This window comes from Drosophila takahashii, chromosome 2L, assembly GCF_030179915.1.
Source record: "Drosophila takahashii strain IR98-3 E-12201 chromosome 2L, DtakHiC1v2, whole genome shotgun sequence".
NCBI lineage: Eukaryota > Metazoa > Arthropoda > Insecta > Diptera > Drosophilidae > Drosophila > Drosophila takahashii.
Window position 1 is genome coordinate 28,143,753 of NC_091678.1, and position 22,801 is coordinate 28,166,553.

Below are 22,801 nucleotides of genomic sequence, written 5' to 3' on the forward strand. Positions count from 1 at the left end.
CGAAATTCAGAATTAGATAAAAAATTACATTTCCAAAAGTAGGATGTTATAGGTTCAAAAACACCCAAGATATAATTTTTTTACATTTTTTTTTCCCGATTGTTCCTATGAGAGCTATATGATATAGTTGTCCGATCCGGCTCGTTCCGACTTATATATTACCTGCAATAGAAGGAAGACTTTTGGGAAAGTTTTATCCCGATAGCTTGAAAACTGAGAGACTAGTTTGCGTAGAAACGGACGGACAGACGGACAGAAGGACGGACGGACAGACGGACATGGCTAGATCGACTCGTCTAGTGATGCTGATCAAGAATATATATACTTTATGGGGTCGGAAACGTCTCCTTCACTGCGTTGCAAACTTCCGACTGAAATCATAATACCCTCTGCAAGGGTATAATAACTCGGTCCTTTTTGTCGGGAGACAGAAGCTCTACAGGCTAGGCTACGTCCAACTGTTAATTTTCATGAAATAAATTTCTACTTGACTCTTTTATTCGAGCGAAACCAAAAAGTTGACATGTTAAAATCTGACAAGAAATGGAATGGTGTAAATACCTTTAAAACTTTTAAAACTTTAGGGCCATTGCGCACCGCTTAAACGATGATTTTTCGGTTTTCGCATAAATTTTTTGGACACAGAAACCTATCATTCAAGATGCTGAGCTCAGTTGACCCTAAAAAAGTCCACCCTACTGTACATATGTACATTGTACATATGTGCGTCTATATGAACTCAGTTTAATGCCCATAGGCCTAAAACACTGTTGGCCAACCCCTAACCCCTGTTAACCAAATTTAGCTTAAAATATAGCAACGATTTAAATTTCCTGTCTGATTACCAGGCGGGTTTATTTGAATTTTTGGGTCGGGTCCCGGCGTTAGCCAACACTGGCAGAATTCGTGGTGAGATTAAGGCCGGGGAAGGGGAATAAGCCTTAAAACGATCGCAGTTTGCCGCTTTAACGCACGTGTGCTCAGCTCAGTGTTATTGTGCTTCGATTTGGGGTACTTGCTCTCAATTAATCTCCTTAAATTCCTTAGTTCCATTCAGCTATGGAAATGGCCGTTCGTGTCGTGATGGAAAATATGTTTACGCTAGCTTATCAGCAGACTCCCAGCCTGGAGAAAACAAAAACAAGTTGTGACGGCAGTGCAATGATTGCTGCATGCGACTTCAATCGATCGGCTGTAACCTGATCCGCGGCTGCGGTATAGGTGTCGCCAGTTGATAACCCTCAGCGTGGGCACGGCCCACTAGTCGTCAACGGCTTCCATAGACCATTATTGATTCGACGAGCAAGGAGAGCGCACTGTCTTTACTCAATCAGCGTTTCGTTTCTTACAGCCCAACGACATGGTCATCCTTCGCCTTTATGATGTGCAGGCCCACTCACCTGCTGAGGAGCAGAGTGTCCTGCGGCGACTGCAAGAGGAAGACGCCGGCGTGGTGTCTGTGCGCATGGAGCGATGCTACCATCTGGAGTACAGCACTCAGGCAGAACACCCTCTGGCCCTGGACGAGCTCTTGGTCTGGCTGGTAAAGCAACCACTGAGCAGTGGCCAGAGCTTGGCCAGACAGCCTGCTCTCCAGTCGGGGGGTCAGGCGCAGTTGCTCCTGGAGATTGGACCGCGCTTTAACTTCTCTACGCCCTACTCCACGAATTGCGTGAATATATTCCACAACCTCGGGTATTCCGAGGTCCGACGGGTAGAAGCCTCAACTCGTTATCTGCTGACCTTTCGCGAAGGCCCGCAGGTGCCGGAGGCGACCAAATTCGTTTTTCTGCTAGGCGACCGCATGACCCAGTGCCTGTACACCGAGGAGAACACCCCCAAGGCGACCTTTGATGAGCAGCTCCCAGAACAACAGGCCAACTGGTGTTATGTGCCCGTCTTGGAGGAGGGACGTAAAGCGCTGGAGCTGATAAATCAAAAGCTGGGCCTAGCTTTCAACGACTTCGATCTGGACTACTACCACGATTTGTTCTCCAAGGAACTGAAACGCAATCCCACTACTGTGGAGCTTTTCGACTGCGCTCAGAGCAACAGCGAGCACTCGCGCCATTGGTTTTTCCGGGGACGCATGGTGATTGATGGTGTAGAGCAGCCAAAGTCACTGATTCGAATGATAATGGACACTCAGACTCACACGAACCCCAACAACACCATTAAGTTCAGCGACAACAGCAGCGCCATGGTGGGATTCCTGCACAAGGCCATAGTTCCGTCATCCGTAGTGGCTTCCGGTCCAGTGCACTTGAAGAGCGTGCAGTCTGACCTGATTTTTACGGCGGAGACCCATAACATGCCTACGGCAGTGGCGCCGTTCAGCGGGGCCACTACCGGCACGGGGGGACGCCTGCGTGATGTTCAGGGCGTGGGGAGAGGAGGCATTCCGATAGCTGGCACCGCCGGGTACTGCGTGGGAGCTCTTCACATTCCAGGTGAGAAAAAATCGAACGCTTTATGCACTACATAAGTGAACTAAACAACACAACACTATCGAGAAATGTATTTAACATATATATTTAATGCAATTCAACGACTATGGTTTCGTTTAAATTACACTAGCATACGGCAGAAACCATTTGTTTTTGTTTAGTTTTGAGTCGCTAATCACTCTGAACAAATTAAACAAACGTTCCAAAGAACCGTTCTTAAGATACTCGCAAAAATCCAGATTTCCCTGTACTTCTTGTATAAAACCTAACAGATCTCGAAACCCGATAGACCAAAAAAGTGGTAACAGACACTATAAATAGATAAATGCAATAGCTTTTTGAAAAGCTATGGCTCGTTGTGATCGGACCGCAATTAACGGAGACGCAACCGGGTGAAAGGTAAAGTTTTTTTTTTTTAGCAAATCACGCAACTTTGAAATTCGATTATAAGAAAGCCATGGATAACCGCACCTTTATTTCTTCATGTAAATTCCTAAGAATCGACGAACTGCGAGGATAATTTTTTCGGGGGTGAGGACTGAAAACTAGAGTATTACCCCATTTTCCTGTAAACAAAAAACTTGCAGCAATATTTTTTGATTTGCAGCAATCAACTTTCTGCAAATTGTTTTAATGATTTGTCTCTTTTGAGCCAAATCTGGCAACCGTGTATGTAGCGCAAGTTCTAAAAGAATTTTTCAATGAAATAACCCAATTCCACAGATACATACATTAATACATTTAAAGTACTTAAACAAAAAATCGAAAAAGAAAATCGGTGGAGCCTTAAAGCCTTAAAGCTATCGCGATGAAACTTTCCCAAAAGTCTTCTTTCTATTACAGGTAGTACACATGTCGGAACGAGCCGGATCGGACCACTATATCTCCCACAGGAATTATCAAAAAAATAATAGAAAAACCATTGCAACTTTGTAGAAAGTAGGCGTTTAGATTTTTGACATTTTAAGTTAGAACCCAGTGAATTCTTAGTAATTTTAAATACCGTACTTCAATTTTTTCTTATTTTACACAGGATATAAACAGCCGTACGAGCCATCGGACTATAAATATCCAGCGACGTTTGCGCCACCACTTCAGGTGCTTATAGAGGCGAGCAATGGCGCCTCAGACTACGGGAACAAGTTTGGCGAACCTGTGATCTCCGGATTCGCACTTTCCTATGGATTAAATAGTTCAGCCGATGCCAGTCAGCGTAATGAGTATGTAAAACCGATCATGTTCAGCGGTGGCCTTGGCACCATGCCCGCGTCAATGCGGGAGAAGTTGCCACCGGCTCGTGGTCAGTTGTTGGCCAAAATCGGCGGTCCAGTGTACAGGATAGGAGTGGGTGGCGGCGCCGCAAGCTCCGTTGAAGTACAAGGATCAGGAGATGCTGAGCTGGACTTTAATGCCGTACAGCGGGGAGACGCCGAAATGGAGAACAAGTTAAATCGGGTCGTGCGCGCCTGTCTGGAAATGGGCGACCAAAATCCTATACTAGCCATCCACGACCAGGGAGCTGGCGGCAATGGCAATGTCCTCAAAGAACTGGTTGAACCAGGCTTCGCCGGAGCCATTATTTTTTCCAAGGAGTTCCAACTAGGCGATCCCACAATTACTGCCCTTGAGTTGTGGGGTGCCGAGTACCAGGAGAACAACGCCATTCTGTGCAAGGCAGAGCACCGTGAGCTACTGGAGAAGATCTGCCGGCGCGAGCGCTGTCCTATTAGCTTCGTTGGAGTGGTGACGGGAGATGGTCGCGTAACGCTGCTAGAGACGGCTGCGCCAAAGGATTTTGAGCAGGCGTTGAACGAATTTGATCGGAGCACAATGTTGCCCTTCGATTTGGAGCTCAAGTATGTTTTGGGTGATATGCCAAAGAGAACATACGACTTGAGACGCGAACTGACGCCGCTAAGGGCCTTGTGTCTACCGAAAGACTTGTGCCTGGACGAGGCTTTGGAGAGAGTTCTTAGTTTAGTCGCAGTGGGCAGCAAGCGCTTTCTTACTAACAAGGTGGATCGCTGTGTTGGCGGGTTGATCGCGCAACAACAGTGTGTGGGCCCGCTGCAAGCTCCACTTTCGGACTACGCGTTGACTACCGTCTCCCACTTTAGCCATGCCGGCATTGCCACCTCAATTGGTACCCAGCCGCTCAAGGGATTGCTTGATCCTGGCGCAATGGCCAGGATGTGTGTCGCTGAAGCGGTGAGTAACCTCGTCTTTGTAAAGATTAGCGAACTGCCGGACGTCAAGTGCTCAGGTAACTGGATGTGGGCAGCAAAGCTTCCCGGGGAGGGAGCGAGAATGTACGACGCCTGCAAGGAGCTGTGCCACATTCTCGAGGAGCTACACATCGCCGTCGACGGGGGAAAAGACTCTCTGTCCATGGCTGCCAAGGTGGAAGGCGATACAATAAAATCCCCGGGTACTCTTGTCATCTCCACCTACGCTCCCTGTCCGGATGTACGGCTCAGGGTTACACCCGATCTAAAGGGACCAGGCTCTGGCTCCAAGACTGCGTTGCTCTGGATAAATCTAGAAAACAGGCTTCGACTGGGTGGCTCGGCTCTGGCTCAGGCCTACGCCCAGCAGGGGAATGAGACGCCAAACTTGACGAGGAGTGATCTGCTGGGCAAGGCATTTGCAGTCACCCAATCGTTGTTGGGGGATGGGCTTCTAAGGGCAGGGCACGATGTTAGCGACGGAGGATTGATCGTTTGCCTGTTGGAGATGGCCATTGGCGGGCTGAGCGGCCTTCAAGTAAACCTATCAGAGCCCTTGGCAAAGCTAAATAACTACGATACGGCTGTCGAGAAACTCAATCGTCCCGAACTAGCTCTTCTCTTCGCCGAGGAGTGTGGATGGGTAGTGGAAATATTGGAAACGGACTTAGAGCGAGTTCGATCAATCTATACTGACGCGGGAGTGCCGAACTTTTATTTGGGCGTTACCGAGGGCTTCGGGCTTGATTCCCGAGTGGTAATCAAGCACGGTGCATCAGCGCTATTGGATCAGCCACTCCGTTTGGTATACCAAAAATGGGAGCGCACTAGTTACGAGCTGGAGAAGCTTCAGACCAACCCGGAGTGCGCTGAGGCCGAGTACAGTAGCCTTGAATATCGCCAAGCGCCTAAGTATAGAGGTCCCTTAAATCTGCAGGCTGAGCTTACTCTTAAGCGATCCAGCGCCCCAGTTCGCGTGGCAGTGCTCCGGGAGGAAGGTGTTAACAGTGAGCGGGAGATGATGGCATGCCTGCTTAAGGCAAACTTCGAGGTGCATGATGTCACCATGTCGGATCTATTGCAAGGTAAGCACAAAAGCACTTGCCGGAAACTTCAGATATCTCTTTTAATCAAATCAATTATGAATAATTTCCCGTCATTTCCAAACCTGCACTTTTAGGTAAAACTAACTTAAACAATTCAATGTTTCAGGCACCACAAACGTGTCCCAGTACAGGGGACTTATCTTTCCGGGTGGCTTCAGCTATGCGGACACTTTAGGATCGGCCAAGGGCTGGGCAGCCAACATTCTCCACAATCCCGTTCTTTTGCCACAGTTTGAGGCCTTCAAGCGCAGCCAAGATGTTTTCTCTTTGGGCATTTGCAATGGTTGCCAACTAATGACTCTTATTGGATTTGTTGGAAGCCCAGGCAGCGAAGTGGGTGTAGATCCCGATGTGGCCCTCCTCCATAACCGATCACAGCGATTCGAGTGCCGCTGGGCCACAGTTAGGATTCCAGCGAATCGCTCCATCATGCTCGAAAGCATGAAGGATCTGATACTAGGGTGCTGGGTGGCTCACGGAGAAGGTCGCTTTGCATTCAGGGAAGAAAAGCTCATAGGCGAGCTGCAGTCGAATGAGATGGTGACTTTGCAGTATGTTGATGATGAAGGCAAGCCCACAGAACTCTATCCACTTAATCCGAACGGCAGTCCTCGAGGAATTGCTGGTCTTTGCTCAACTGATGGACGTCATTTGGCTTTAATGCCACATCCAGAGCGTTGCTCGGCTATGTACCAGTGGCCATATGTTCCACCCTCTTTCCAGGTTTCCCCCACACAGGCGGAGAGTCCCTGGCAGATAATGTTTAACAACGCGTACAATTGGTGTGTCAAGTCGGATCAATAAGAATCCTACGGGTAACAGAAACATTTAAAAGCATTCTAAAGTATACAATACACCGATTTTTGTTTACTATACTTATACAAAGTACCTAAAACGCTGATAAAGCTATTAAACTCAAAATAAATGTATGTATGTACGTGAAAACAAGTATTGTCGAGGGCTTGAAATCAATGCTAATGGGCAATTTGTAACAAGCACTTGAGGTAGTTGGCTTTGGCTGTTGTTGATGCCATATACTTTGAGTTCCAGTCGTGTTCGTTAATTTGCATCACCTTGTAGCCCATCATCTCCAGATGTCTCATCTTCAAAGACTCTGGACCCCGTAAGGCAGTCAGATCGTTCTCGCAAAATGAGTCTAGTTTCAGCAACAGTATGGCCACTCTAAAAATGAAAACTTTGAGTAAAGTAAATCAATTCGGTTATTCGCATATGGATGCGGACTTGGTTATGCGATCCAACATGGTAGACTCAACGGGAGGTGCCGGTATGGGCTTCCTATTCCGGTCAAAATGTATCACAAAGTCTATTTGATACCCGTAAGGGGTTGTGTGGTTGCAACGGAAATTACTGTCGTTCTGGAGAAGCTTCTGCAGCAGCTGTTTGACCTCGCTAGTGGACCCACTGGAAAGCAAGGTTTCTGAAAAAATTATGTAATTTAGAACATTTTTAGAATCAAAAGACTATCTTATTTACTTTTGTTTATCTGGGCCTCAATGTAGTTCTGCTGAAACCAGGGTACATTCGCTTCGGGGAAATCCAAGCAGACAGTTCTGTTCAGTTGCATTACTAGGTTAAGGACCCGTTCCGGATAGGTTGCCTTTGAATAGCAAAACTGAATTTCATCTTCAATTCGCTGAATGAACTTCACGCAAAACACCTGATTGATCAGTTGCGCAGGTATCGATTTATAGAAGCACAGTGCTAGACAAGCCTGGACAATAGACAATCCACTCATCTGCTCAAAGTCTCTAAAGGTAATTTTGAATTTTACATCTGCCTTACGGTATAATTCTACTCACCTTAGTAACACTCTAGAAGAATACTCTAATGCCTCCTGAGATGCAGGCGTAAAGCCTAAGTTATAAGAACAGGTCAACACTTTCTCCACTGTGTCGCCAGTAATGTGCTCATACTGTTCGGAGATGTAACCGTACATCGACTCCAAAAGCTCGGGTACACAGAAATGCGAGGTGTTGAAGTTGTATGCCATGTCCCGAACCACCCGTGAATTGAGATCATTGCAGTTAAGTCGTTTGTATTGCAGCAGGGCTTGGTTGTATACAACAGTGTTCTTCAGCGCTGCAAAGTGATAATAGCATATACATCCTTAGACCGAATGATTACAGTAGGTACTAATAAATAGGAACCACTTCACGACAAAAGTTCCAAATAAATGTAGTCGTCTCCCCCTATCGTGTCGACAATGTATATTAATATAAAGTCCCGTAATTTCTTCGCGAGATTTTTTTTTTTTCTAAAAAGGTGGTGCGCAAACAAGCAAACTTATTCAATTTATTTGTGTTTCAGTAGTGCCAGAGCGAAGATGGGTGGAAAATAAAATTAAATAGGGTATTGTGACGAACATTTTATATTGTATGGTGACAATTTTTTTTATTCAAGGACTTTTATATTTATCGTTGATTTTGTGTAGAAAACTATAATATTACCAGATAACATTAAATGCTGCAGTTTTGTTTTAGTTTTGTATTGATATTAGTTGTGACGTCAGTTGGAAGAGTGGCACACACCAAAAGCTGTGGGATTTACCTCCGATGGAATTTCAAATCGTACTTTTACAGAAATATGCTCAGTAGATGTAAGCAACTTTCTGCTTTTACACTTTTAAAAAATATTGATTTTTGGAAAAGTTACATTAAAAAACAAATCGTTCGTCACATTACCCTACAACTTTTAAGAGTGCAAAAAAAGTATGGTTCACGCACAACGCTGTAGGATATAGCTCCGTTGGAATTTCTGATCGTACTTTTACGGAAATATGCTCAGTAGATGTAAGCTACTTTCTGCCCTTAAACTTTTAAAAAATATTGATTTTTAGAAAAGTTACATTCAAAAATCGAATCGTTTGTCACCTTACCCTATACTCCCTTACGTATTTAAGGTTTTACTTTTTAAGGTGATTTCGCCCTTTAAAGAAATGAATACTATCAGAGTCCGTTTATAAAAACTAACCATAAAAAATATTTTCTAAACTGATTTTTCTTAGATTTGGGGCGAATTTTGTTAGTATTTAGGTAATTATATTTATATTTCCAACAAGTACATCTCTTAGATGTTTGAGCTAAAATTTAGCAGAACTCAATTATTGACTGATATTATGCACATGTGTCAATCTTATAATTTTACCACCGTCCCATCATATAGCTGCCATAGAAATCAATGAAATATTCTTAATGTTAAAAAGACTTTTCGTTTCAGATTGTAATTGACAACATTTCCCGCATGGGAGCGCCTGAATAAAGATATGTACATTCATTTGGGAAAATAAGTTGCTAGCTTTTAAAGCGCAAGAAAAAGTAGAGCTTTAGCAGTTTCAAATTTTGTTTATGTAGCTTTAAATCAATTCCTAACTATTTAAGAATATCTTCACAACATTATTTGGTTTTATTCAAAATATTTCGAAAGATTTGAAGGAACGCGCGATCCATTTTGTAGGAATAGGCTTGGTTGGAATACTTTGAGCCATTTTTTATCTTAAGACTTATGGTAATTCTCATTTATTCTTATGGTATAGCTCATTTGAAAGGTAATTCGTTTCTTTATGGCATTTCTTATTAAAGATAGTTTCTTATATAGTCAATAAATATATTGAAGCAAACAAAAAAATAGCAGCTAACGTAAATTCAGAATACAATTTTATATACATTTATATGTACAATGCAATTTTAGAATTATCTTGATTTCCTATGTAAAATTTATGCACATATCACAGCAGGCCTATACTTTTTCCTTTCTAGAGAAAACCCATTTTTATACCCTTGTAGAGGGTATTATAATTTCAGTCAGATGTTTGCAACGCAGTGAAGGAGACGTTTCCGACCACATAATGTATATATATTCTTGATCAGCACCAATAGCCGAGTCTATCTAGCCATGTCCGTCTGTCCGTCTGTCCGTCTGTCCGTTTCTATGCGAACTAGTCTCTCAGTTTTAAAGCTATCGCGATGAAACTTTCCCGAAGGTTTTTTTTCTATTGCAGGTAGTACATATGTCGGAGCCAGCCGGATCGGACCACTATATCTTAAGGCTCCCAAACAAATATAAGAAAATTCATTGTAACTTTGTAGGAAGTAGGCGTTTTGATTCTTGACTACTTAAAAACAAAATTGAAATAAATCGAAACGCTGAATCTGGAATCCCTGGAACTGCACCGAGTGAGTATTCTTTTATCTACAAGGGTATATAAGCTTCGGCTGGCCGAAGGTAGCTTCCTTTCTTGTTTTGACTTTTATTTAACAGTAGTCTTTCAGAAACCCTTTTAGGTGACTGTTAACTTAAAAGGGTCTCACCGAGTGGTTATTGAAAGACCGATTGCTTTGTTCGGTTGAGCCGAACGGTCGGACCGAAACCGACAAGCAAAACTAAAAAGGGGTGCCGCTCAGAGAGAGAGTTTGTGAGCAACATTTTTTTCGGTTTTGTCGAGATTAAACTGCCTCAGGAAAATCGGTTGACAGTTTTTTGCAAGCTCTGCTAAAAAGTATATATATTCTTGATCAGGATCACTAGCCATGTCTGTCTTTCCGTCTGTCTGTCTTTCCGTCTGTCTGTCGCTGAGATCTCGGAAACTGCACAAACTAGAAAGTTGGGATTACCCACACTTATTCTTGGGCTTCCTACGCAGCGCAAGTTTATTTCAGCCGAGCGCTATCGATTTTAAAATGTTTCTGGCGCCCACACCTTTAAAGATTTCCAAGAAGTATAAATGCAATTTTGTTGTGTATATTTATACCTATCGAAATGTAGAATACATTTTTCAAATCGGATACAAATACAATCAAAATCCATCTCCCTCACACTCCCTTTAGCTGGGCGACGGGTATTAAATAGTCGGAACACCCACCCGATTATAGCGTTCTCTCTTGTTATACCCGTTACTCGTAGAGTAAAAGGGTATATTAGATTCGTGCAAAAGTACATAACAGGTAAAAGGAAGCGTTTCCGATCCTATAAACTATATATATTCTTGATCAGGATCACTAGCCGAGTCGATCTAGCCATGTCCGTCATTGAAAAAGTCAAAACTTTAGAAAATACAACACTTATTCGTTTTTCTCAAAATTCGAAAATTTTAAAGTCGAATTTTTCAAAGTTTTTTTTTGTTCAATCGTTTGACCCCCGATTGACCATCATTGCCACCCTTTTAGAATTTTGAAAAAGTCAAAACTTTGAAAACTGTGGTAATTTTTCGTTTTTCTCAAAATGCGAAAATTTTAAAGTCGAATTTTTCAAAACTTTTTTTTGTCCAATCGTTTGACCCCCGATTGACCATCATTGCCCACCCTTCAGAATTTTGAAAAAGTCAAAACTTTAGAAAATACAACACTTTTTCGTTTTTCTCAAAATTCGAAAATTTTAAAGTCGAATTTTTCAAAACTTTTTTTTGTCCAATCGTTTGACCCCCGATTGACCATCATTGCCCACCTTTTAGAATTTTGAAAAAGTCAAAACTTTGGAAACTGTGGTAATTTTTCGTTTTTCTCAAAATGCGAAAATTTTAAAGTCGAATTTTTCAAAACTTTTTTTTGTCCAATCGTTTGACCCCCGATTGACCATCATTGCCCACCCTTTAGAATTTTGAAAAAGTCAAAACTTTAGAAAATACAACACTTTTTCGTTTTTCTCAAAATTCGAAAATTTTAAAGTCGAATTTTTCAAAACTTTTTTTTGTCCAATCGTTTGACCCCCGATTGACCATCATTGCCCACCCTTTAGAATTTTCAAAAATTGAATAATTATAATGTTAATTATAAGTTTATCCTTACGAAAAATTTGTTTGCCCCACCCTTAAAACTTAATAAATTCCTTTGCCCACACCCAAAAACTTAATATTAATGATAACACTAGTTTACAAAATAATATTCTTGGTGTGCTCCCCAGCAATTGATGGCAAATTCTGTTAGTGTTGGACCCCTAGATCACAAAAATAGCAATTATTTTTTTTTCGATGGCACAGTTTTTTTTTAAAGATTTTTTAAAGTTCGAAATGTTAAATTTCGGACTTTTTTCGAATTTCTTCTTATATCTCGGCAGATATCCACTTGGTTGAGCCAGTTTTAGTTTTATTTTAAAGTCAATAGATCAGAGCTTAACTTTGCCATACAGATCAATATGATTGGATGAGTAATGGCAGCGCAGAAGCTTGACAAAGATGAAAAATGTGTTTTTTGGTCGTCTGTAAGTCGGCTGTATATATCGTAAAAACTCGAAATAAATCCGTTGAAAAATCATAATGGGTACAAACTTAAAGTGTACATCCTACCGAATAGAACAAGCTGGATATGGCCCAAATCCATGGAAAACTGGATTTATGGTGGATTTTTAAAGTTCGGATTTTTCCACTTTTTTCGGTTGACAGAGTCCAAATTTAAGATTTATCATAGGCGGCGTCATGTAAACAAAAATGAGTGGTGACGGCAGCCGGATCAAAAAATAGCTAAATTTAAAAGCTAGAAAATTATAAAATAAATTTAATTTCTGAAAATTCCTTTAAAAATATAAAATTGCTTGCGTTATGACTGTGAGTATTTTTAACTAAGTATTATCCATTTGGATAGTTCATTCTTATGAAAAAAGTAACCTTAATTTCAAAAATTAAATTCACTTTAATAATTTTCTAGCTTTTAAATATCTGATTTAGCTATTTTTGACCCGGCTGCCATCACCACTCATTTTTGTTTACATGTCGCCGCCTATGATAAATCTTAATTTTGAACTCTGTCAACCCAAAAAAGTCAAAAAATCCGAACTTTAAAAATCCACCATAATTCCAGTTTTCCATGGATTTGGGCCATATCCTGCTTGTTTTATTCGGTAGGATGTAAACTTTAAGTTTGTACCCATTATGATTTTTCAACGGATTTATTTCGAGTTTTTACGAAATATACAGCCGACTTACAGACGACCAAAAAACACATTTTTCCTCTTTGTCGAGCTTCTGCGCTGCCATTACTCATCCAATCGTATTGATCTGTATGGCAAAGTTAAGCTCTGATCTATTGACTTTAAAATAAAACTAAAACTGGCTCAACCAAGTGGATATCTGCCGAGATATAAGAAGAAATTCGAAAAAAGTCCGACATTTAACATTTCAAACTTTAAAAAATCTTTAAAAAAAAACTGTGCCATCGAAAAAAAAATTAGTGCTATTTTCGTGATCTAGGGGTCTAAAACTAACAGAATTTGCCATCAATTGCTGGGGAGCATTTCGGCTGTAAACTAGTGTAACAAACGATTACCCAGCACTTAAAACTACACAGTTTTTAAAATAAACGAACTAAAAATATTAAAACTATAAAACATTCAGTGCTCACCCCTAATTAAATGTGAACTTTGTTTACAATTACAATTTCCCTAAAACTAGTGTTTCAAATAAACCAAAGTCTTGTCAAAATCATAATTTTTGTTTTTAAGTCAGGGGTCGTAAGTAAAAGTTAACATATTCAAAACAAGAAGGGAAGCTACCTTCGGCCAGCCGAAGCTTATATACCCTTGTAGATAAAAGAATGCTCACTCGGTGCAGTTCCAGGGATTCCAGATTCAGCGTTTCTATTTATTTAAATGTTGTTTTTAAGTAGTCAAGAATCAAAACGCCTACTTCCTACAAAGTTACAATGAATTTTCTTATATTTGTTTGAATATTCCTATGGGAGCCTTAAGATATAGTGGTCCGATCCGGCTCGCTACGACATATTTACTACCTGCAATAGAAAGAAGACTTTCGGGAAAGTTTCATCGCGATAGCTTTAAAACTGAAAGACTAGTTCGCATAGAAACGGACAGACGGACAGACGGACATGGCTAGATGGACTCGGATATTGGTGCTGATCAAGAATATATATACTTTATGTGGTCGGAAACGTCTCCTTCACTGCGTTGCAAACATCTGACTGAAATTATAATACCCTCTACAAGGGTATAAAAATTGTCAATTAACAATAAAGAGTTATTTGTCAACTTTTATATTCAAAATTGAAATAAAAGATTGAATTGAAATAAATTTTAAACTGTTGGGTGCATTGGCTTAAAAGTTGAAAAATGTATAATCTACGCTTTAATACTTTTCTATTGAAATTGAAAAATCTACAGATTTTCTATTATAAAGCATTTAATACATTATAAACAAGAAAGAAACAGATCATTCCTATTAATTTACAGATCGCAAAAATATTAAATTTCGTATTATTTATTTTAGCTATTTTTGACCCGGCTGCCATCACCACTCATTTTTGTTTACATGTCGCCGCCTATGATAAATCTTAATTTTGAACTCTGTCAACCCAAAAAAGTCAAAAAATCCGAACTTTAAAAATCCACCATAATTCCAGTTTTCCATGGATTTGGGCCATATCCTGCTTGTTTTATTCGGTAGGATGTAAACTTTAAGTTTGTACCCATTATGATTTTTCAACGGATTTATTTCGAGTTTTTACGAAATATACAGCCGACTTACAGACGACCAAAAAACACATTTTTCCTCTTTGTCGAGCTTCTGCGCTGCCATTACTCATCCAATCGTATTGATCTGTATGGCAAAGTTAAGCTCTGATCTATTGACTTTAAAATAAAACTAAAACTGGCTCAACCAAGTGGATATCTGCCGAGATATAAGAAGAAATTCGAAAAAAGTCCGACATTTAACATTTCAAACTTTAAAAAATCTTTAAAAAAAAACTGTGCCATCGAAAAAAAAATTAGTGCTATTTTCGTGATCTAGGGGTCTAAAACTAACAGAATTTGCCATCAATTGCTGGGGAGCATTTCGGCTGTAAACTAGTGTAACAAACGATTACCCAGCACTTAAAACTACACAGTTTTTAAAATAAACGAACTAAAAATATTAAAACTATAAAACATTCAGTGCTCACCCCTAATTAAATGTGAACTTTGTTTACAATTACAATTTCCCTAAAACTAGTGTTTCAAATAAACCAAAGTCTTGTCAAAATCATAATTTTTGTTTTTAAGTCAGGGGTCGTAAGTAAAAGTTAACATATTCAAAACAAGAAGGGAAGCTACCTTCGGCCAGCCGAAGCTTATATACCCTTGTAGATAAAAGAATGCTCACTCGGTGCAGTTCCAGGGATTCCAGATTCAGCGTTTCTATTTATTTAAATGTTGTTTTTAAGTAGTCAAGAATCAAAACGCCTACTTCCTACAAAGTTACAATGAATTTTCTTATATTTGTTTGAATATTCCTATGGGAGCCTTAAGATATAGTGGTCCGATCCGGCTCGCTACGACATATTTACTACCTGCAATAGAAAGAAGACTTTCGGGAAAGTTTCATCGCGATAGCTTTAAAACTGAAAGACTAGTTCGCATAGAAACGGACAGACGGACAGACGGACATGGCTAGATGGACTCGGATATTGGTGCTGATCAAGAATATATATACTTTATGTGGTCGGAAACGTCTCCTTCACTGCGTTGCAAACATCTGACTGAAATTATAATACCCTCTACAAGGGTATAAAAATTGTCAATTAACAATAAAGAGTTATTTGTCAACTTTTATATTCAAAATTGAAATAAAAGATTGAATTGAAATAAATTTTAAACTGTTGGGTGCATTGGCTTAAAAGTTGAAAAATGTATAATCTACGCTTTAATACTTTTCTATTGAAATTGAAAAATCTACAGATTTTCTATTATAAAGCATTTAATACATTATAAACAAGAAAGAAACAGATCATTCCTATTAATTTACAGATCGCAAAAATATTAAATTTCGTATTATTTTGACACTATTTTTTCTATCCTTTCTACGGCACCGATTTAATATAGTCGTCCGATTAATGTTAAATTTAATTCAAAATTCGGAAATTCCAAAAAAAATTAATATTCTAGAGTAGAAGAGAATACAATTAAAACCAACGAAGCTATAATTGTTTCCTTTTAATGTCCCATGTATTTTTCGATCGTTACTATGGCAGCTTATGATATAGTCGTCCGATTTTTATAAAATTAAATTCAAAATTCAGAACTATTAAAAAAATGTTATTCCCAAGCGTTGAAGGTTATATGTTTAAAAGCATCAAAGTTATATGGGGTCTATATGGAAACGTCTTCTTCACTTTGTTGCAAACTTCTGCCTGAAATCATTATTCCCTCTGCAAGGGCATACAAATATTCGAATTTCCCTTCTGCTTTTACATTATGTTTAAGAAAAGAAAGAAACTGTCCCCTGGGAAGATTTTTATATTTCTTAGCTTTAAATATTTTTTTATCCGCTTAAAATCAAAAATTATTTGTTTTTACGATTGTCCGATTGACTTAAAACTTTTTTTGTATGACCCTAAGATGTGGACACATCGAAGACATATCAGTAAAAAATTTTGAAAAATTCAACTTTTAATTTTTTTGAAACTTAGTGAAAAATTAAAAGTGGTATATCTTCTAAAGTTTTGACTTTTTCAAAATTCTAAAGGGTGGGCAATGATGGTCAATTGGGGGTCAAACGATTGGACAAAAAAAAGTTTTGAAAAATTCGACTTAAAAATTTTCGAATTTTGAGAAAAACAAAAAAGTGTTGTATTTTCTAAAGTTTTGACTTTTTTAAAATTCTAAAGGGTGGGCAATGATGGTCAATCGGGGGTCAAACGATTGGACAAAAAAAAGTTTTAAAAAATTCGACTTTAAAATTTTCGAATTTTGAAAAAAAACGAAATAGTGTTGTATTTTCTAAAGTTTTGACTTTTTCAAAATTCTAAAGGGTGGGCAATGATGGTCAATTTGGGGTCAAACGATTGGACAAAAAAAAGTTTTGAAAAATTCGACTTTAAAATTTTCGAATTTTGAGAAAAACGAAAAAGTGTTGTAATTTCTAAAGTTTTGACTTTTTCAAAATTCTAAAGGGTGGGCAATGATGGTCAATTTGGGGTCAAACGATTGGACGAAAAAAAGTTCTGAAAAATTCGACTTTAAAATTTTCGCATTTTGAGAAAAACGAAAAATTACCACAGTTTCCAAATTTTTGACTTTTTCAAAATTCTAAAAGGTGGGCAATGGTGGTCAAATGGGAGTCAAACGATTCCACCAAAAAAAATTTGAAAAAGTCAAATTTTTAATTTTCAAGAATTTTCGAAAAAAACTAAAGGGTGGGCAAAAGTGGTCAAATAGGGGTCAAACGATTCCCGTTTTCAAAATTCGAATTTGTCATTTTACTCGACCCAGCTTCTCTGAGCTTGTAAGTTGGCTCTAAAAACTCGAAATAAATCCGTTGAAAAATTATAATGGGTACCAACTTAAAGTTTAAATCCTACCGAAATAAATTTTTTGTAAAAAATTTTATCAAATAAAAACACCTCTTAACGAGGTAAAAAACTAGTGACGATCGCACCTTCAACATACAAAAGTTTTGATATCAACATTTGTGATGAAAAATTATTACACTTGTCATTAAATAGACTTTCTAATATTTTCTCATATTTTATAGAATTTAAAATTACCTTTCAAAAGAGATGCAGCACAAGTCTGTAGCTTTAGTAGTATAGAAGTTACGGCTTTCCGAATTTTAGCTACTTATAGCTGTTTTCCCGCTAAACTAGCGAGTTTTTCCAAAAGTGGTAGAACAAAAGTTTTTTATATCGATGTGATGAACGTCATATCAAATTTTCAAAACTTAAAAAACATGTTTTGGACAAACTCACAAACTGACAAACAGATTTAAATTTTCATTTTGGGAAGACGAAGAAAATCCTATTTTGGGTATAACTTTTGAACGGAGCGTCGGATTTTGACATATGACCAATCATTCGATGGAATTTTTCAAAAGAAATACAACTAAAACATTGCGAGGGGACATTTATCTCCACCGGCCCCAACAGCTCCAAATTTCGAAATTTTCACTTTCACCGCTCTCTCTCCCAAGCCAATTGATTTTCTTAAAGTCTTGGTATGCAATCCTGTTAGTTTTCGCAATACCTTTCGATAGGTGTATCATTTATTATGATCGGACCACACTCTCCTGGTGCGCTTCGTCACTACATGGACTGCCGTCCATAGTGATTAATAGTGGATTTTTAAAGTTCGGATTTTTCCGTTTCTGTCGTTTGACAGAGCCCAAATTTAAGATTTATCCCATGTAAACAAAAATGATTGGTGATGGCAGCCGGTTCAAAAAATATTGATCTGTACGGCAAAGTTAACCTCTGATGTATTGACTTTAAAATGAAACAAAACTGCCCCAATTGGGTAGATATGTGCCGAGATAGAAGAAAAAATTCGAACAAAGTCCGAAACTTAACATTTTGAAAGTAAGTGGTATTTTTGTGATCTAGGGCTCCAGCACTAACATAATTTGCCATTAATCGCTGGGGAGCATATCAAGAATATTAATTTGTAAACAAGTGTTACTTTTAAAAAGGTATAATCAAAATAAATGAAAAACTAATAGGACAAAAATTGTAGATTTGTCTGGACATCTATATCACACAGCTGTTATAGGAATGATCTTTTTTCTTTAACTTACTCTTGCGGTGACTAAGTGTTCTTACAATCATGCTTAATTCACTGGCATTCAGCGGATCTTTTTCGGCACCCGCCAAATGTCTTTCGGCACAGCCGATGAGAATGCTGTCCATTGTGGAGAGCTGCATGCCAGCGAGTGAAGGAAGATGTTGCCGAAATCGTAGTTCACAGGCTATTTGCATGCCTCGACTGAGAAGAAAACAATCCTGGATGCCAAGCTGAGGAGCCATAGCGAGCATCTTGCTGAGCAGAATGTTGGGAAACTTTTTCCAGGCTAGAGGAGTCTGTCCGTAAGCCAGCACAAAGGCTGCCAGGCGAGCAAACTTTGTCGGCAGCCTTCCTGCTAAGTCCTCCTCCACAGCACTCATGCACATGCGACTAAGCTTTCGTTCTAGCTCGAAGTGACGGTACGTTCCTCCCAGGTTGTTATTAAAGTTCATGTATCGCTGACAATGCCTTAGAAACCGCAGGTGCGTTTGCTCCTCCGGGCAAGACTCCAGTTCCCGTATAACCCCAGACCAGTACGTGTTGCAGAAATCCACGTCGGAGATCTTCAATGCACGCAGAACACTGAAAAAGTGTCCGCTTGCATTCGCAGGCAGCCAAGCCTCTTCGGAGTAGAGTAGTTCTCTAAAATGTTGCAAATACTTATCCCTTTGGAGGGGTGTGGCAAAAGGTACGGCACACGACAGAGCGTCAGCCGTGCTCTCATCGTGCAATAACTTCTCAGTGGCTTCCTTAAGTGGCTCCTTCAGTGCGGAGGGCTCCTGGTGGTGCAGAAATGCGCGGCACATGCTCTTTAGGTCTCCGGACTCCATCTGGTGGATGCATTGCCGCAAAGCCAGCATGACTTCCCGAATCAATTGAGTGTGATGTTGTGACCACGATGGAATATTAAGCATGTGTAGCACCTTAAGGAGAGCCTTAGGCGTTTTGCTGCTAAGAACGCCGATTTGAAGCAGTTCAATCACTCGATTCTTAAAGTGTGTAAGTAGCTCCTCGTCGATGAGAAAGTGCAGCTGAAAGAGGCACGTAGACAGAAGTCGCACCTGCTCCTCACTGTGGCATTGATATATGTGTTGCTCCAGGTGCGGCACAAAGTTCCTGCACACGAGCGGGGTAAAGAAGTCGCGCTCCAAGTTAATTCCCACTGAGAGCCGGGACAAGGCAGTCAATGGAATGACCGCTCCATGCACTTGTGCTTCGACCACTTGAAGAGCTCTAATTAGCGTGGCCTCCACGACTGGCTCGCAGTTTGGTATGTGCATTTTTCGCAGGTACAGATAGCAACGACTAAGATTGTTGACTTCCAGTTGGTTTATGCAAGGACCCAGCATTGGCAGTATATCCACGAGTACACGTTGTGTGATGGCTTCTCTACCTGGCTGATCCATGTCCTGATAGTGCTGCCATAACAGAGAGATTGCCTCCACCACATGGGAGCTCTGCAGGCTGTCGCTGCTTTTCAACACCTCCAGAAGCCTGTCGCTCGTGTTGGCCTCTTCCAGCCGTCTTAGCAGAGCATCCTGCTTACTCATTTCGTCGAATTTGTCCTGGGGAGCTCCGTCTATCAGCTGTGAGAACCTCCTTAGTTGATGTTTCTTTGCCGGCAGCAAAGCAGCTGTTTCTATGGGCGGCTTTGTCCCGATGTTTGCACGCCCCATCAGCAACTTAAGCTGACGGACATGCAACAGGCATTGTAGGTGCTTCCATTGTGCTCGTGGTAGGCAGTTCAGATACATTGCTCACAGCAGCCCTACTCAGCAAATGTTAAATAATAACAAAGTTACGCCGTATTAACATGTGAGAAAGTTGTCGATCAGCTGTTCTCATTGTGCCAGTAAGGGTGAAGAAAAATCGATAAACACATCGATGCATCGATGCTGTTTTTTATTTTGAAATCATCGATGTTTTCCGTTTTAAAAAATGCTTGTACATTTTTTTTAGTGTTATTAGCTGATTTCCTGATAGCGTCTTCCCACAGAAAGCTATCCACCGTCCGTTGAACGGATGGTCCATAGGGTTTTGCCGCTCAATTCCGAAAACACCAGAGTTCGTTTCAATAAAAATATAAGGGGGATTCCCTAAGCTGTTGAATTGCTGAATTGTTGAATATTCAACAACAAATTTCAGCAATTAAGGGAACGACCCAAAATGGTTCCTGTTGAATTTTCAAACAGCTGTTATTTATTGAAAAGTTTCACGCAACTTAAAGCATGTAAAATTTTATTTATTATTGCTAGTTACTGTCTAAAAGTGTAACCAAGGTACAAAAAACCACAAATATGCTTTCTAAGTTGATTTTAAAATAAAAAATGCGTACTGGTGATACTAAAATGTTACAGAGTTGCCACGACTTTAAAAAAAAGGGGACAACTCTGGCTTTTCAGCAATTCAGCAAAATTTTCAACAGCCCCGAGGCTGTTGAATTGCTCAAATTTCTGAAAGTTGACTTTGTATAGAAGAGCTGATTAACAGCTGACCAAAATTCAACAATTCAACAGTTTAGGGAAAAATCAAAAATGGCTAAACATTTATAAAGAATTCCACCGAATTGATGGTTTTTTTTTTTTAATTATTAGGGGGATTCCCTAAACTGTTAAATTGCTGAATTGTTGAAAATTCAACAAAAAATTTCAGCAATTTAGGGAATGGCCCAAAATGGTTCCTGTTGAATTTTCAAACAGCTGTTATTTGTTGAAAACTTTCACGGAACTTAAAGCATGTAAAATTTGATTTATTATTGCTAGTTACTGTCTAAAAGTGTTACCAAGGTAAAAACCACCGCAAATATGCTTTCTAAGTTGATTTTATAATAAATAATGCGTACTGGTGATACTAAACTTTTACAGAGTTGCCACGACTTTTAAAAAAAGGTGACAACTCTGGCTTTTCAGCAATTCAACAAAATTTTAAACAGCCCCGAGGCTGTTGAATTGCTGAAATTTCTGAAAGTTGACTTTGTATGGAACAGCTGATTAACAGCTGACCAAAATTCAACAATTCAGCAATTCAACAGTTTAGGGAATCCCATTATTATGTTAATAAGTTTCGATATTTCGACTATCGATACATGCCAGAAGCCATGTATCATGTATCAAGAAAAGGTAACGTACCATTTTTACGCTACCTGATACCTGATCACTGATGCAAAATTCATCCATCATGGTTATTAATCATGTGCGTTCAGCAGAACTATCGTAAGAAATCCATCAGTGATCAGTTATCATGTTCAGGGTATTCCCTAAACTGTTGAATTGTTGAATTTTTGTAAGCTGTTAATCAGCTGTCCCACACAAAATCAACTTTCAGAAATTTCAGCAATTTAACAGCCTCGAGGCTGTTGAAAATTTTGTTACAGAGTTGCCACGACTTTAAAAAAAAGGTGACAACTCTGGCATTATTTATTTAAAAATCAACTTACAAAGCATATTTGTGGTTCTTTTTACCTTGGTAACACTTTTAGACAGTAGGGGGATTCCCTAAACTGTTGAATTGCTGAATTGTTGAATTTTGGTCAGCTGTTAATCAGCTGTTCCATACAAAGTCAACTTTCAGAAATTTCAGCAATTCATCAGCCTCGGGGCTGCTGAAAATTTTGTTGAATTGCTGAAAAGCCAGAGTTGTCACCTTTTTTAAAAAGTCGTGGCAACTCTGTAACATTTTAGTATCACCAGTACGCATTATTTATTTTAAAATCAACTTAGAAAGCATATTTGTGGTTCTTTTTACCTTGGCAACACTTTTAGACAGTAACTAGCAATAATAAATCAAATTTTACATGCTTTAAGTTCCGTGAAATTTTTCAACAAATAACAGCTGTTTGAAAATTCAACAGGAGTCATTTTGGGTCGTTCCCTTAATTGCTGAAATTTTTTGTTGAATTTTCAACAATTCAGCAATTCAACAGTTTAGGGAATCCCCCTAGTAACTAGCAATAATAAATCAAATTTTACATGCTTTAAGTTCCGTGAAATTTTTCAACAAATAACAGCTGTTTGAAAATTCAACAGGAACCATTTTGGGTCGTACCCTTAATTGCTAAAATTTTCTGTTGAATTTTCAACAATTCAGCAATTCAACAGTTTAGGGAATACCCTGATAGTTTTTATACCCGTTACTCGTAGAGTAAAAGGGTATATTAGATTCGTGCAAAAGTAAAAATGCAGTTTTATTGTGTTTATCAATACCTATCGAAATGTAGAAGAAAGTTTTTAAATCGGACCATTCGTTAAAAAGTTACGGCGGATCAAAGTTTAACCCACGAGTTAAGCCAATTATCTCCATCTCCTTCGCTCTCCCTTTAGCTGAGTAACGGGTATCTGATAGTCGGGGCACCCGACTATAGCGTTCTCTCTTGTTTTTTGTGTGAACGTCTGTCTGTCCGTCCACAAAAAAAAAACTTGGTAACATCAACTGTAATAACACTAGTTTACAAAATAATATTCTTGGTGTGCTCCCCAGCAATTGATGGCAAATTCTGTTAGCGTTGGACCCCTAGATCCCAAAAAAACCA

General features: G+C 39.3%; 2 protein-coding genes across 5 annotated transcripts; one reads left to right on the plus strand and one right to left on the minus strand.

Moving 5' to 3' along the window:
• Positions 1–898: 898 nt before the first annotated feature.
• On the plus strand, positions 899–6,727 carry Pfas (phosphoribosylformylglycinamidine synthase). 2 transcript variants are annotated; one of them, XM_017148715.3, is made up of 4 exons: positions 899–1,011; positions 1,352–2,450; positions 3,481–5,757; positions 5,885–6,727. In XM_017148715.3, the coding sequence occupies exons 2-4, from the start codon at positions 1,361–1,363 to the stop codon at positions 6,580–6,582; spliced, it is 4,065 nt and encodes a 1,354-aa protein (XP_017004204.1). In that variant the 5' UTR covers positions 899–1,011; positions 1,352–1,360; the 3' UTR covers positions 6,583–6,727. The 2 variants fall into 2 exon arrangements, with proteins under 2 accessions (XP_017004204.1, XP_017004205.1); XM_017148716.3 differs by lacking the exon at positions 899–1,011 and having other exon boundaries at positions 1,287–2,450.
• Positions 5,594–20,117, minus strand: LOC108062161 (FAST kinase domain-containing protein 1, mitochondrial). 3 transcript variants are annotated; one of them, XM_017148717.3, is made up of 5 exons: positions 18,287–20,117; positions 7,599–7,878; positions 7,273–7,547; positions 7,021–7,216; positions 5,594–6,960 (listed from the first exon to the last, which is right to left on the minus strand). In XM_017148717.3, exons 1-5 carry the CDS (start codon positions 20,025–20,027, stop codon positions 6,753–6,755), a joined length of 2,700 nt encoding a protein of 899 aa, XP_017004206.2. In that variant the 5' UTR covers positions 20,028–20,117; the 3' UTR covers positions 5,594–6,752. The 3 variants fall into 3 exon arrangements, with proteins under 3 accessions (XP_017004206.2, XP_017004207.2, XP_070067912.1); XM_017148718.3 differs by lacking the exons at positions 5,594–6,960; positions 7,021–7,216 and having other exon boundaries at positions 7,453–7,534; XM_070211811.1 differs by lacking the exons at positions 5,594–6,960; positions 7,021–7,216; positions 7,273–7,547 and having other exon boundaries at positions 7,748–7,878; positions 18,312–20,117.
• Between the last annotated feature and the right edge of the window lie 2,684 nt (positions 20,118–22,801).

Bases quoted from the DNA above. Each gene is read 5' to 3' on its own strand.
- LOC108062161 (XM_017148717.3), bottom strand. From the start codon at position 20,027: ATGTATCTGAACTGCCTACCACGAGCACAATGGAAGCACCTACAATGC. The intron at 7,217-7,272 runs GTAAATAAGATA...TAATTTTTTCAG, and splicing joins TGAGGCCCAGATAAACAAAA to AAACCTTGCTTTCCAGTGGG. The intron at 6,961-7,020 runs GTCCGCATCCAT...TTTCATTTTTAG, and splicing joins ATGTTGGATCGCATAACCAA to AGTGGCCATACTGTTGCTGA.
- Pfas (XM_017148715.3), top strand. From the start codon at position 1,361: ATGGTCATCCTTCGCCTTTATGATGTGCAGGCCCACTCACCTGCTGAG. The intron at 2,451-3,480 runs GTGAGAAAAAAT...TATTTTACACAG, and splicing joins GGGAGCTCTTCACATTCCAG to GATATAAACAGCCGTACGAG. The intron at 5,758-5,884 runs GTAAGCACAAAA...TCAATGTTTCAG, and splicing joins CATGTCGGATCTATTGCAAG to GCACCACAAACGTGTCCCAG.